General features: G+C 35.9%; 1 protein-coding gene across 3 annotated transcripts in view; it reads right to left on the reverse strand.

The window, feature by feature from the left end:
- Positions 1 to 1,996: 1,996 nt before the first annotated feature.
- The window catches only part of LOC136038791 (methionine adenosyltransferase 2 subunit beta-like), a 35,785-nt gene continuing 21,781 nt past the window's right edge, over positions 1,997 to 16,000 (reverse strand). For all 3 annotated transcript variants that reach the window (XM_065722174.1, XM_065722173.1, XM_065722175.1), the window contains 3 exons: positions 13,921 to 14,111; positions 5,323 to 5,401; positions 1,997 to 2,282 (listed from right to left, as the gene is read on the reverse strand). In XM_065722174.1, coding sequence (XP_065578246.1) covers positions 2,101 to 2,282; positions 5,323 to 5,401; positions 13,921 to 14,111 — 452 coding nt within the window. In that variant the 3' untranslated portion in view covers positions 1,997 to 2,100. The remainder of the gene's footprint in view (positions 2,283 to 5,322; positions 5,402 to 13,920; positions 14,112 to 16,000) is intronic.

Genomic DNA, 16,000 nt, shown 5'->3' on the forward strand with positions numbered 1-16,000 from the left:
TTATTCCTTTATCATTTGTAGGAAATTTCAGATGACGATAAGATTTCATTTGAATTTTTGAGCAATTTGCTGTGAGAATGAGTTCGAATTCCTTAGATAATTGCAATAGACAGATATATTTTTTGAAACATTTTTATTTATTAGCAGGTGACTTTCTGGCTGAAATACAGGATTCCGAGAAAAGACAGCTACAGCTTTATTGAATATTTTGAAACACACATACACTTTTTTTGCACACCTCTCCCACCAACTCGCGTTTATTCCTTTTTAACATAAAACATGAAAACTCCTTGCTTTCTCCCTCCAAAAGATACTGAAAGTTTCAGCTCCATCCTCGCTTGAAATTTCCCTAGTGCCAATGATTTAAAAATTTGATAGCATGGATATGCAGTTTTATTCAATGTACCTCTGCTCCTCTTGGTCCTTCAATACCCCCGTGAAAACTTTACCTTAATCCCCAAAGGTCTTCCTAAAATTAGATGTACACTATTTTGATAGCCAAGTACACAAGTCTTTTTTTTTTGTTTTATACCACTTGGTTATCGGGTATAGATAGTAGTAAAATCGAAATCCTGAAAATTTGATCCGATGTCTTGGGAAGTGCATGGGGGGAGGGGTCAGCAAAAGGACATGAAGGCTCGCCCTCCAATCACTGTTGACTCTTAAAAAGGGCCCCAGAACTTTCAATTTTCCATCCCAATAGCCTATTCATGTTCCAAGGAAATTATACACATGGTATTTTGATAAATTGGATCCGTAAAGTGTTTGGTGATTTAGCTCCATCCTTTCGTCCAAGTCATAATTCGACTTCCAGTTGGCCGTCCCTCTAAAAATCCCTTAGAAAAATTCAATTTAGTATCCTAAGCAGTTCTTAAGATATTTCAGATATACTATTTTGAAAACTGTGCAGCAAATTCATTGATTAGCGATAACAGTTTAAGAAAATCCAAAACAACTAGAACATACTAGAAGCAAAGTTCGTGCAACTAAATTGTTCGAATTTTGCACTTTACCGAAGAAGATGAAAAGAAGAGCACTTGAATAACAAATAGAGGAAGAAACACTCGATGAACAACAAACAGGAAAAAAGATATTAGGCAGATTTAGATTGAATGCAGCTTCTAGGGGTTAACTTTGGGCGATCTTAAGCAGCTTCAGAGGAGACAAAAAGTGTTTTCCAAAAATAAAAGAAGCGTAAGAGATGTAAGAAATGGCAAAAGCGTTGTAAAGCATGTTCTTAATTCTTTCAATTAACTCACTGCTTAACCAGGCCTTATGGTTTGACCGTGCCTTAACCTTAAACTATGATAACTAGACCGTAATTTAAACAAGAACTTAAAGCACACAACTTTTGTGTGTTTGTTACTTTTGTCTGCATTGGAAATACAAACTGTTTAGCCCCTCCCCCTCCCTCAACACTAAATTGATAGAAGTGTATTTTTTTTATCCTAGCATGTTTTATCGGGGCATGTTTGATCTTGGGTACAACATCCCTCCTCCTTCCCTTCTTCAACAGTATCAAAAAATGTAACTCCCTTCCCCAAACTGCTCCCAAGCTGCTGCAAAGAGGTTATACCCAGGACCTTGGAAGGCATAGAGTATTTTGATTGACCTGCAATCCCCACAGAAGTTAAAATTAACTTGTCCATCTCCCCACCCATTATTCTACGGAAGTTTCAATTCGATCTCTTTAACCGTTCCTGAGGTTTCTGAAATATTTTGAAAATCAAGGATCTTTTGATTTGCTCACATTTATCGTACCCTCGATTTTCTAAATGGGTAAATTATATATATATATTTATATATATATATATATATATATATATATATATATATATATATATATATATATATATATATATATATATATATATATATATATATATATATATATATATATATATATATATATATATACGGAGTCATGTCGTCCCCAAGGCTTTAAGTCACAACAAAACCAATTTACAGCAAAAAAGGAAGTAACCCATTAACAAAATAAATTTGTATGTTTTTTATTAATTATAAAAATAAATCAGAGTAATGAAGAAAACAAAACCTTTTAGTTTAAAATAAAATGGAAACAGATTGTAGTTCAAGTCTCTAGACGTGTTTTCTCAAAGCACACAGGATTCCATCTGAAAATGGAGTATGTTTCCCAATGCCAAGATCATCAATCCTAGCTGCTGATAATTGGCAGTTCTTAGGCCTAAGTGGCCCAGTGGACAATTTAGTTTCATCTCTGTCTGGTGAAATATGACTAGCAGTCAATCCAAGTACATTAGCTGTAAAGAAATTAGAGATAAAACGAGAAAAAAATTAAGTAGAGAGAGATCGGATGTCGAATTGACTTTTAATTACAGCCATTTCGAATTCTCAAAAATTGTCAACAATAAATTCCCGACTGCCATACTCAAACTAGTATTTTTGACTCTTTTCAAGTTTACTAAACTTAATCCTTAACCTAGTAGAAAGCATTAACGTAGACAAAGACGGAACTTACGAATCCATAGCTGCGTTTAGAAATTGTAACTGACCAGTTACTATTTTTTCCTATTCTAAGTGCAGCTTTTGAAACACGCCTATTTACTAGTATTTTATACACAAAATAGGCCATAAAAAGAAGACAAAAAAGGCCATAAATCTTATTAAAAATAAGAAAAGGGCCTAGTTAGTATATATACATACCATTTTTCCTAGACCAAATCATCTCTAGTTATTGGCAGAGATTACAAGATATTTGACATCAGTCTGTGACAATGTGGCTACGCATGCAGGCATGCTAAACTACACTGGGATGACTTTATCGACTACTTTCATTTGAAGTGAAAGCCATGCTTTTAGGTTCTTATAACGGGTACATTACAGTGCCTCATTCCAGAGATCCCTCATCGGTCTCAAGAGATACCACAGAGTCACATTATTTCAACAAAGGAAAGAAAATCCAAGCAGTGAAATTTATCCATAAAGAATGTTTTTTGAACTTGGGCAGCCGATTTTTCTGAGAGGGAAATTTATTAACCCTTTCGCTCCGGACGTATATATTGGAAAAAAATTAATGCCCCATACGCTCAGAGCGAGTATTTTCGCGGTTTCTATTTATTTAGTTTACTGTTCAACACGACTACTTACGCCTTGTTTTATTCACGTTTAAATATCTGTTGACGTGTTCCAACCTGCAAAGCTAACATTATGACATTGAATCGGTTCAGTACCCCATACGATTATATTTGCCTAGTATTATTTATGTCTGCAGTTCACTACTCCGTACGACTGTATTCGCCTAGTATTATTTACGTTTGCAGAGTCAACATTTTATGCAAGGTACTGTAAACACGAGTAATTATTCTTCATTTCACCCCCTTTGGGAATATTCTTATTAAAAAAAAATTAAAATATGATTTTAACTGCTCAACACAAACAAACTCACATCATCTAAATTCGTCAAACTGCTCTATAGAAACAAATACGCAAAACTGAAATTATAGCGCACAGGGGCAAGAAATCTCACAAACCTTGGCACACTCAGTGTTAAACAAAAAACAAAAACAAAAATAAAATAAAAACAAGAGAAAGAAAATACATAACAAGTACTACATATTTCAATTAACAACTCTTTCCCTATAGACCTCGATGAGGTCTGTCTTAGAGCCAATTCTCATTATAATTTTATTTTCAAATATCCATAGCTTTATTAACCTTAACTAATAAAAATTAACCACTTAAATACACAGAAAAAGAATACTTGTTTATATTTTGGCCATTTACATCATATAATGGAGATCAATCATTTTACCCATTCTTACTAAAACAATGTCGTTTAACTTGAAACACAAACTCAGATACTTCCTTAATATGTTTAACATCTTAGGGCACATCTAACCAACATTTAAGTCCTACAGGCCTAAAAGAAAAGGTGGGTCGCATCGACGGAGCAGAAGGGGCTCGGACATTCTGAGCTTGCCTAGTTGAATAGTCATGGACCTCGTCTCCTAGCAGAAACATAACATTAAAGCAAGTTCCTAGATTTTTATTCATAATCTGATACATTAGTTTTACTTTACTGTAAAAGAATAAACCATACATTTCTACCTATCTACTTTTTTCATACATTTCTCACTCAACCGTAGCTGCAGACACGACTTAAAATCCGCTCAAGGTTATGAAAGATTAATCAGGCTTACTATTTACACCCGAAGCTTTAGGTCAACAATTTTTAGGTTCAATTATTGTTAGGTTCAACAATCTTCTCAAGGAATATGCTGAAAAAGCGTAGTCTATATCTGATTTTACCTATATTGGCCCTGTTAGACTTCTATTATATGACATGTTAGATCGCTGATTAGATATATATGTTTACGAATTGTCGTAGATATATGCTTCTTTGTTTGAAAATGATACGCCGGATTGTCGATGAGCTCTCCAAAATAAATACAACCAACCTACAAACGGTTACTAGTCTATGAAGTCAGACAGAGCTTCCATGATGTAGCTCTAATCTGAAAAATGTACGAGGGACGTTTTTCGGCCCTTTCCTCCCCAGAAACCTTGAAATTTTCCTCCACGCGTTTTTTTCATGACAAATTTTGCGTTTTTCTAAAGTCTAGGATAAAAAGTTAAGCTAAGTCCAGACTTACGAAAAACTTGTGTTTATTTTCGTATCTTTTGAGAAAATGACAATTTAAGAATACATCAGTCAACCAAATTATAGCACTAAGTCACTACTGTAAACTGGTGTAAATGAACTGGTTTTATTTCGTTTGTTTTCCAAGACATACTAAAGAAATTTTGCATGGAAAAAAATTTCCACCCTTCGATGGTGGCAATTCACGGAAATTTAGGAGGGGGCTTGGAATTCTAGGGGGAAGGTAAAAAAGAAGAAAAAAACCTTCTTCTTTTCTATTTTTTAGATCTTTCCAAATAGTTACTCTTCCTACAACAGAAAATTTTCGATACTGATTCAATTTACATAAAATAACATAGTGTTTAACGAACCAACGTTGGCTCAAAAACATAGCTTTTTGGACGAAACTACAAAAAATACGTTCCCAGCGTTTTCTCTCTTTAATTAAAAAAAAAACAAAGTTTGTTTCTTTAACACGCAAATCATACATAACCTAATGTGTTTTTTAAAAATAATTAATATGTTTTAAGCTTAAAACACATTTTTATTAGAAATAAGATATAAGAATGTCCGATGGCTAGGTCCTTGAACAGAACTTAGCCATGAATTTCCCCCTACATTACCCCAAGCAAAGATTATTTCTAAAATTATTTTTCAATTCAACTTAAGGATTAGGGAGGAATAAACGGTTGGGGGCTTACCAATGACTTTGACCATTTGAAACTTGGTCAACGCTTCTTTTCCAGACCAGTGATAAATACCGTGAATGCACCGCGTGTCCTGTATAATATTAATTTATTAGAACTCCGTAGCCAATAAGGTATGCACTAAATCAGTATGATCAAATTTTTAATATTAGACCTATTCAATACGTTTTTACAAAATACCTATAGTAGCAAACAAAAAAAGAAAGAAATGGATAAACATAAATACAGGAAATGCAGGAAATACATTTAATAAATACAAAAAAATAGCCTGAAACCCATTAAAATAGCGTCAAATCAAAAGAAAACACCTTTGGAATAACCATGGCGGAAAATACTATTCAGGGTACTTATAACTCTTCACCTTGACCAACAAGGAAAATCATTTTTTTTTATTTTGCGCATGGTTAGCACAGATGTGTCCTCTTGTTTGTAATTCTCCACTGCTTGTGGGGCACAGAACATCATACAGAGTTGTTAAAGGGTTCATTAATCAAGAATTGAAGGGATTCTTCACGTTTACGACAGTCGTATTACCATGGTAACTATTTATTACATTTAAGTTATGTCAATAAAAGTAACACGGAATCCCATGGTGGCGTTTATTTTTTTGGTTTCTGGAATCCTTTTAATTTGTTCGCTGCGATTTAAAACAGGGTTACCAACTTGCACACTTTTCGTGTGAAATGCACTCTTTTTTACCTCAGAGGGAATGCGGAAGAGCGAAAATCACTCTTTTTGTGCGTCAGTTTTCCTTCGCTTGAAACGTCAGCAGCGTGCAACTTCGTCAGAAGTGCAATTAGCCCAAGAAACAGGGTTGCCAACTTGCACACTTTTCGTGTGAAATCCACCACTGTTTTTTACCTCAGAGGAGATACACGGGCAGTTTTTTTTTTTGCATTCTTTTTGAGCAAAAATCATCCTTTTTTGGCCTTGATTTGCACTCTTTTTAGACTTCGGCAGTTGGCAACCCTGATTGAAAACCTTTGGGTTTTCAGCCTTTTTATATCAAAGTTAAAGGCACCATAATATACAAAGAGAGTATTACTTAACTCTGTGTGTATTTCAAACTTTCGAAGAGAAATTATATAAATTCAGAGAATTTGTTCTATAATACTAAAGAATATTCATTAGAATACTCAGAGGGATCAATATTCTTTCAAACATTGACAAAGAAAGAGTAAATTTACATAAGAAAGTGCATCTTAAAGTATTTTTACCCCTGCCCTACTAGATGTTAGCCTTCGTTTCCATATTTTTTTCCTTTTTCATTCCTGCAACCACTTAGTTTATCCGTTTGACTCTCTCTTCTTTAAATTTCATATATTCCATTTCAGCTGAAGAATGAAATCAAATATATAATACACGCCTTGAAAATAAACTTCGACACTGCGAGAATTTGAGTAGCAAAAAAAAACTTTTTTTCTTCAAATCTAATATTATTTAGTGATCTTTAAAATGATCTTACTTTCATCAAATTAATGTGTATTGTCCTAGGTTATGCACGCAATTTTTATATAATAGATTATTTCATTTTATAAAATTTTCCAAAGAGAAGCTGAAATTCTACTGATTCAGCTTGATTAGCATGACAATCAAAAATGGTACTAAAGAAGGGCCGAAGAAATGAGAGAGGGAAGTTACAGAGGGACGAGATAGAGAAAGAGAGACACACAGAGAGACTAACTTTGTGTGTCATTCGTATAGGCTTTTTCCCTTTTATTATCTTTTCGTACTCCATTGTGTGACATTTCGTGTCTATTTATTTATTTATTTGAAAACCCGTCAATCATACGAAATGAAAAAGACGGAGCACGAACATATAAATATAAGAAAATATATAAGAACATATCGGAAGAGACATAATAGAAAGAGACTCAACTAATGAAAGGGCAAACAAAATAGCACTAAAATGAATAAAACGAAAACAGATCTATTGTAAAAGGAGATTATACCAATCGTGGTCTACTATTTTAATATTGTGTCTTTTGATTAAATTTTCAACTGCAACATGAGGGTCGGATATGTGATACTTTTTAATGAGGATTGAGTTTCTATACCAGGGGGGAAAACGTAGGAGGTATTTAGCAAAACAGAAGAATAGCGCACGGATTTTAGACAGTTCTGCCTTCGAGAATAGTTTCCAAAATGGTGCCAGGTACAGAATATGAGGTAAAACAGTAGCGTTGTATAGGCTGGCAAGGAGGGGGCGGCAAAAACGGAATTTAGCAGAGACTATGGAAGCATACGAGCCGGAGATTCGTCGATTGAGGTGTTTGATCAGTAGAAGACGTGTATGCCTTAGAGACGAGCCAATAGTCAGAGCTAAAAAATGTCAGAAGCTTTTTGCAATGTTCTACTTAAGTTCAAGACGTCGTCGGCGTAGCATACTAAGGAGGTGTCTATAGAGGAAAGAACGCATGAGGTTGGGCATTTATCTTATGCTTGAAGAACATAATTATTGAACAAATAAGGGGAGGAGACAGCTCCCTGGCCGGCACCTTTCAAAACGGGGATCAATTTTTCATGAGGCCAGGGAGGCAAATTTTTGTCGGGAGGAAGCTTTAGGCGAATGGACAGCCTCGAGTACATATCACGTAGGGATCGAACTGTGCAGGGATTCAGACCTCGTTGTGAAGCTTTTAATAACATTGCAGCGTGTATGAGTGAATCGAATGCACGGCTGATGTCATGACTAGCTAAGGCTATGCTCTCTCCAGAAAAATCCGCATCGAGTAGCACACTCACTACAGCCGTCAAGGCATCGGCACAACCAGTGCGGCGCTTAAATCCGAATTGACGTGGCGGGGTGTAGCATTTAGTTTCCAGTTCATTAATGAATAGAAGCTCGAATAGTTTACATAAAGATGTGGCGACTGTAATGGGGCGGAAAGACGAGCATTTGATGTCATTTTCCCCTTTCTTCGGAATGGGGGTAAGATCCCCTACGCAGAAGGAGGAGGGAACAACACCTTGCGTGAAGATCATCTGCATAAAAAGCGAAAGATGCATAGCGAGAACCAAACCACCATATTTAATATGGATAGCGCTAACACGGTCAATTCCGCAAGAAGACTTATTTTTCAACCGACGAATTGCTTAAATATCCGACTCTAAACTGACAACAAAATCACCGTGCGGAAGATTATCAAGGAACTCATCCAATTCTCTCTCGTACATGTCTCCAAGCAGGGAATTAGGAGCAACAAATTCACTCGCATAATAAGAATACCAGTCCTCGACAGGGATTTCAGACGGCAACAACAGAGGGGTAGGCTTTGCCAAAGATACAGACTTGAAAAGAAAATTTCGATCCTGTTTTGCACGGGCGGAATAGATATCAACGAGAGATTTGCGGTGGCGGGAGAGCTCCTTCGAGAATCTACGTTTCATAGTCAGTCTGATGCTATTAATGATACCAGATCTTGGGCGCCCACAGTCTTTCCATACCGAAAACCAGAATTTTGCTCGATGACAAGCGGCTACCAGCGAATGATTTTCGGGCCATTTTTGCACCATCTCTTTGCGAACTTTTACTTTAGATACTACTAACCTCTCAGCATGAAGGAGAGCGTGACAAATTTCAGTACAATAAATATTGAGCAAATAGTTCTGTCGCCAGAGCAAATAGTTGCTTATCAGCCTTAAGCCAATCAAGACGAAATTTAGGCTGTTGAGTTTCCTGGCGGGTTTGGTGACAATTCGAAGAGACAATATGTGCAGAAGACAAGACCGGAAGGTGGTCAGAAATTTGATAATCCGTTACTACCTTAACATTTTGAACAGTTAAATTATGAGAAATGGCAACATGGTCTAGATTTGACACACTGGAGGAGCTGTGAATATATGTAAAATCCCTATCTTTTCCTACCACAGCAAGGTAATCACCAAAAAGATTCTTAATCAAAGAGGTACGAGATGATTGTAGAGAAGAAATCTCAGAAAGGTTGCAGTTGAAATCTCCAATTACTACACAAGAAAAACCCTGGCGCTTAATTTTAGATATACATGAAGTTAGTTTCTCACAAGAAAGGGCAAAAAGACGTTCTGAACGCTCATTTTTATAATCTGTTGGCAAATACACGTTAATAAATACACAACTTTCAATTCATACTGCGAGAAAATTGTCACACTTTTCGAAAAGACTGGACAGAACACATGACCGAACAAACGTAGCTAAGCCTCCTGAAGGTCTTCCTCGGCTGCAGCTCTGTTTAGCTGGAACTTTGTAGGCCTTCGTGGTATGATTCAGTTCTAGCAGGTTTTCACTTTGCACGGTAATAAAGTGCTCTTGAATGCACACTACATCATGTTCGAAACTTAAATCACTAAGGATCGGGAGCTTCTCAATGAACGAGCCATTGATGTTCCATGAAATGAAGCTATAGCACTTGCTCATGATTTCTGTAGTTGCCTGTTTTTGGGACAACTAATACTGTAGCAGGTATGACCCGGCACTTTACACTCTACACAAAAAGGGAGCTTTGAGCAGGGAGCTTCGCGCGTAGAATTGTGCTCATGCGAGCCACATTTTGAACACGTTGATGGATTTTCACAGTTGGAAGCTAGATGGCCTATCCTGTGGCAGTTGAAACAACGGCGCGGAAGGAAAACAAATTCTTGGGCTTGTAATCGTTCGTAGCCAATTCTAACCGAGTTTTCAAGGAAAACTTCAAGATCACTCCGCGTCTGAAAATATACTTTATATGTTCTCGACTTTCCACACTGGGTTACCTTCGTACATTTTGGTATTAATTCTTCGAGCTTCGAGTGATCGATATCCTCCGGCACGCGCTTGACCACGCCGATATAAGCAGATTCTTTTAATGAGACATTTAGACTTGGGCTTGATGTTTTCATAGCTTCAACTATTTTCGTGGCTACTGTCTTAGTTCGAACGACCAGTTTCCACTTGTTTTTGGCGCGCTTTAATTCCGTAACGTCTTCCACAGAGTTCTGGCATATGAGTCCAAGAAAACCTTGCGTCCGTTTGGGCCTTTAAGGTCAGTTGGTGGGTTTTTCACCATAACAGCGTATGACGGCTTTGAGGGGGGTGCACAATTCAAGGATTGTTGAGAAGGCTTAGGCAGGCTCATTTGAGGGTGGGTTAGCGTTGCTAGAGCACCGTCCAACTTCCTAGACATTTCGTTTATTTTAGAAATAGCTGTGGCGCTAACGGCATCGCCTATTGCGGGAACTTCACAGGGGCTGAATATCACGAATTGAGGAATGTTCACTTTTTGCTTCGCGGTGTTTACTAAGGTTTTCGACATTTCGAGAATATTGTCCTCATCTTTGGCACGGATTACTACTCTATTAGGCTCATTAAGTTCTGTATGGAGAATTCGTTTAGCTAGTATAATTGTCTCATGGTCGTAGTAGCCTACCGCTGATTTGATAATTGATTCCATTTTAATGCCATCGCTAAGCGCTCTGCTAATGAAATTCAATACTGCATTTAATATCAGTTTCTCACCCATCTTACGAGTCCCAAAGACAATCCAAAAGCATAGTCCGTTAAACAACAATCACCTCTGATTACATTAACTGTTATTTCACTTGGCAAATATCCATAAACAGGTAACACTGATGCAATTAGCAATCACCCGCTTAGTCGAGCGTTGAAATGTAATCAAACAGTTCGTGGTAACGAACTGTAGTAAGGAGCGACCCGGCTCAATAGTAACCAAAAGTCTAAAAAATTAAATTTTGATATCAATAGCTACATCAAAAGAATCGCATTTTAATGCTGATTTTAAATATATAAGTTTCATCAAGTTTGGTCTTACCCATCAAAAGTTACGAGCCTGAGAAAATTTGCCTTATTTAAGAAAATAGGGGGAAACACCCCCTAAAAGTCGTAGAATCTTAACGAAAATGACACCATCAGATTCAGCGTGTTAGAGAACCCTACTGTAGAAGTTTCAAGCTCCTATCTACAAAAATGTGGAATTTTGTATTTTTTGCCAGAAGACAAATCACGGGTGCGTGTTTATTTGTTTGTTTTTTTTTTTTCTTTTTCCCAGGGGTCATCGTATCGACCAAGTGGTCCTAAAATGTCGCAAGAAGGCTCACTCTTACGTAAATGAAAACTTCTAGTGCCCTTTTTAAGTGACCAAAAAAATGGAGGGCATCTAGGCCCCCTCCCACGCTCATTTTTTTCCCGAAGTCAACGGATCAAAATTTTGAGATAGCCATTTTGTTCAACATAGTCGAAAACCATAATAACTATGTCTTTGGGGATGACTTACTCCCCCACAATCCCTGGGGGAGGGGCTGCAAGTTACAAACTTTCACCAGTGCTTACATATAGTAATGGTTATTGGGAAGTGTACAGACGTTTTCAAGGGGATTTTATTTTGTTTGGGGTGGGGCTGAGGGGAGGGTGCTATGTTGGAGGATCTTTCCTTGGAGGAATCTGTCATGGGGGAAGAAAAATTCAATGAAAAGTGCGCAGGATTTTCTAGCATTACTATAAGAAAACAATGAAAAATAAACATGAAAACGTTTTTTCAAATGAAAGGAAGGAGTAGTATTTAAACTTAAAACGAACAGAGATTAATACGCATATGAGGGACTCTAAAAATACTTTAGCATAAAGAGCGAGGTATTTAGGAGGAGATATATACCTCGCTCTTTATGCTAAAGTATTTTTAGTAATTTCAACTATTTATTTGACGGCCTTTCTGATTCAGGGGTCATTCTTAAAGAATTGGGACAAAACGTACGATTTAGTGTAAAAAGATAGATATTAACGAGGGTACAAACCCCCTTGATTATGTAAGTTTGTTACGTAAGTTAATTCTTAAGTTACGTATATTTTTTACTAATAAAAACGTTCGTTAAAAACTAAAAGTTCTAGTTGCCTTTTTAAGTAACCGAAAAATTGGAGGGCAACTAGGCCTCCTTCTCCACCCCTTATTTCTCAAAATCGTCTGATCAAAACCAAGAGAAAGCCATTTAGCCAAAAAAAGAATTAATATACAAATTTCATTTTAATAATTTATGTACGGAGAGCCAAAACCAAACATGCATTAATTCAAAAACGTTCAGAAATTAAATAAAAAAAACTATTTTTTTTAGCAGAAAGTAAGGAGCGACATTAAAACTTAAAACGAACAGAAATTACTCCGTATACGAAATGGGTTGTCCCCTCCGCAATCCCTCGCTGTTTACGCTAAAGTTTGACTCTTTGCCACAATTCTACTTTTCAAAACAATTAAAAACTTTAACGTAAAGAGCGAGGGATTGCGGAGGGGACAACCCTTTTCATATACGGAGTAATTTCTGTTCGTTTTAAGTTTTAATGTCGCTGCTTACTTTCAGCTAAAAAAATTAGTTTTTTTTATTTAATTTAAAATAGGTCAACTTTTAATCCTTAGTTTCTGATTATAATCCACTTTCGATGTTAGCTCAATGAGAACAGAATGGCAACGAGTGATTGCAAAACAAGTTCATAAAAACTTACCAAACAGCTTTGTTTAACATCCAGAAAAAGGTTATTTAAATTGTTCACGGAATGAAAGCTAGTTCAAGACTGATTATAATGAGTATTATAATGGGCAATAAAACTATTGATTTATTTAGAGAGAGAGAAAGAGAGAGAGCGGTTCCTAAATTTTGGCATGTTGATAACTAAAAAGAATTTTTACCCTTTAACTTTTACCCTCTGGACTTTATAAAATACTTCTGAATAATCAAAACAAATAACAAGACTTTATAAAATTGACACAGAAGACTGACTTCTCATGAACAGAAACTGAATCAAACAGTAATATCTCAGCCGAAGTCTAAATTAAACGTCTAAAACAGTCTTTCATTTTTTAAGCTTAATTTGTAATTATTAAAAAAGTTGAGGATTCTAGGTTTGCAAATACTTAATCCTAGCAACACTGGAAAAAAGCATACCCGAAGACTCTGACAAAAGTGTTTCAATCTGGTCGTCACAAGACCTGTCCCCTCTTGAGAAGTGACAGCTCTTATGAAAGCCAAGAAAATGACTCAGTTTTAAGGTGCCAAGGTAAGGTGTTACGGTAGGCCTTAAGGTGTTAAGGTAACCGTTAAGTTAAGCCTCAGGCGTCTTTGTACTATGATGATTTTTCTTTAGCAGTATATTTTCGACGTAACACCTTAAACTAAGTATCCTTTTCTTAAACCACGCTACCTTTCAATGACGAAAAATAAAAGTTCAAATGGGCATAAATCTATTTATTTAGACACTGAAAAGAGCTACATAAGTCTAGATATCTTACATCAGAAGAAAATTTACATGAAGACTTGAGAAAATTTACATCAAGACGTGAGGTCAATGAACTTTGTCATTAACCTCTCTCCAAAGCAAAAAATCTAATAATCCGGGATTTTATTAATTTTTGAATGATCCAAAAGTTAATTATGATGTTTTGTAAAATATGTTAGTTTCAATTTTAATACTTTAGTATTTCTACTGATGACAGTTGCTGTATATGTGATCAAAAATCTAGAATTTTTTACCTGTTTTCAGTGTCTAAATAAATGGATTTATCCCCATTTGAACGTTTATTTGTTTAGCAGTAAAACAATCAAATTCAAAATTTAAAGTAAGGAATTTCTTACATTTAGTTTAAGCTTCAACAATTGATGCACTATATATGATATATCTTCAGTATGAGATGGATATCTAATCTCAATGTCAGATACAAGCTGAGGCTTTTCTTCTCTAACAGCTTTGAGCAAAACTGTGATAGCAGATTCTTCTATGGAAGTCACTGGACCATACAAAACTGGTACTCGAAGCACGACATTAGCTTGAAGATAAAATAAACTCAAAATGAAAAAAGATCAATATTATTAAGCCAGATAACTGCCTAATGTTGCTTGCGCTAAACAGGAAAAAGAAGCCACGCACGAACGAAGTAATATAAAAAACGGACCAGTCACAGGAATTTTTTTTCAATGATATGAACAACCATTTTGCGTGGAGGAAGGGAGGGTTGAAGCAAAGAGGGGTAGCCCACCTCATATACAGGATAATTTGTCAGTTTTTTGGCAAGTTTTGAGTATATGGTTGCTTTTAAACTTTTTTTTATTTTAAATTCCAGTTTTTGTTTCACACCGAAATACGAATTTGGTTTATGACTGAGGTTCAGTCGGGTTATGACTGTTGTCTTTTGTACGAAATATCCTGTTTTACCTTCATGTCTACTCGTCTTTAATCTAAATGTTACATTTTCCTTATTTTTGAAAAAAAAAAAAATAAATCTAATTTTCGTAAAATGTTCTTCCTGTAGTCAGTTCTTATGCACTCTTTGATAATCTAAAATCGTATCGGCTCTCCAAATTTTTTTGACAAAACTCGAAATACTCATGATCAAAATTTTTGTTAGATCCTGAGTTCAACGATGTATATCAAGTTTATCTCGTTTCGAATCCGTCAACACAAATTGAGCAATTCTTCACAAGATAGATTTGTTTTTATTGTAATGACTATTACCAGCTCAGATGGGCCAAATAGGCGTTTCAGAGTCAAAATTAAAAACAAGCACAGCAAAAAAAAAGAAAGCAAATATGATAAGACAAGCCAAAAAAGGAAGAATAACGAGTCAGGATGTTAAGCAAATAAAATTGGTAGAATTTGCAAAGAAATTTTAACCGAATAATAAAAGCGAAGATAGGAAAAAACAAGGAAAATGGTATAAATAAAAAAGGAAGAGAGACACTACCGAGACAGCTTATTATTTTTTTTTGTAAAGTAGACGACAAAAGTTTTTAAGGAATTTAGTAAAAGATACTTCTCTTCTTCAATCTTCTCACGGGGCAACATGGATGTCATCGGAGTATATTTTGTTGAATCTTAAGATTTCCAAACCTTCGCCATGCTTCTTATATGGTCGGGTAAGGTTGGGCGCATTCGCAATGATATGCTGTACACTTTCAAATTTTCGGTGGAAGAACCTGCAACTGGTGTTATCTGTCTGTCTCTAATCAAACTGATTAATCTTCAGAATTAGGGTTGGAACCTTTATTGAGAAGTATAATACCATCCTTTTTGTCTTTGAATAGGGATGTTGGCATTGTTTTAGAGGATTGCGGCTTCTTAGTAGATCCCGCATAGTAGCAGTTGTCGTAAGGGGGTGGTAAACTTAGGAATTTAGCTGCCATCTAATCCACTTCTTAGAGGTCCCTAATACCAATTCGGCTTGATATGGGTTGGAATCTTATGTCTACGTTCTTTTGTATTCGACTTTGCAGCTACACAAATTGAATGTTATAAGTTAGTACAAAGAGTATGAATAACTTAAAAGAGTAGAGACTGGCACTAGAGTCGACAAAAACCATCTGGTATTTGTTGACATTCTTTCAGTGCAATAATAAAGAAAAATTGGAGTATTTAGTCTAACTGGCAAAGTCACTGTAATAATAAGTGTCTTATCTGTTAAAAAATATAGTTTCTGACAAAATACAATTAAGCCGTCTGGAAAAAACGCTAAATGGCGTTGGTGATCATTTTTATTGACACCAGTTTCCACTCTTACAAGTTGTCCCATACTGTTTGAATTAGTGAATGAACTTAGCATAATGAATGGTAATATAAGAGGGGTGGCAAGAAGGGGAGGAGATTCATTTATACGTAGAGTGACAGTAGCTCATATACCCAGGGATCCCTTCAAATAATCCCCTCGTTTAGTTCTAATAA

Source organism: Artemia franciscana, chromosome 18 (assembly GCF_032884065.1).
Source record: "Artemia franciscana chromosome 18, ASM3288406v1, whole genome shotgun sequence".
NCBI classification, from domain to species: Eukaryota; Metazoa; Arthropoda; class Branchiopoda; order Anostraca; family Artemiidae; genus Artemia; species Artemia franciscana.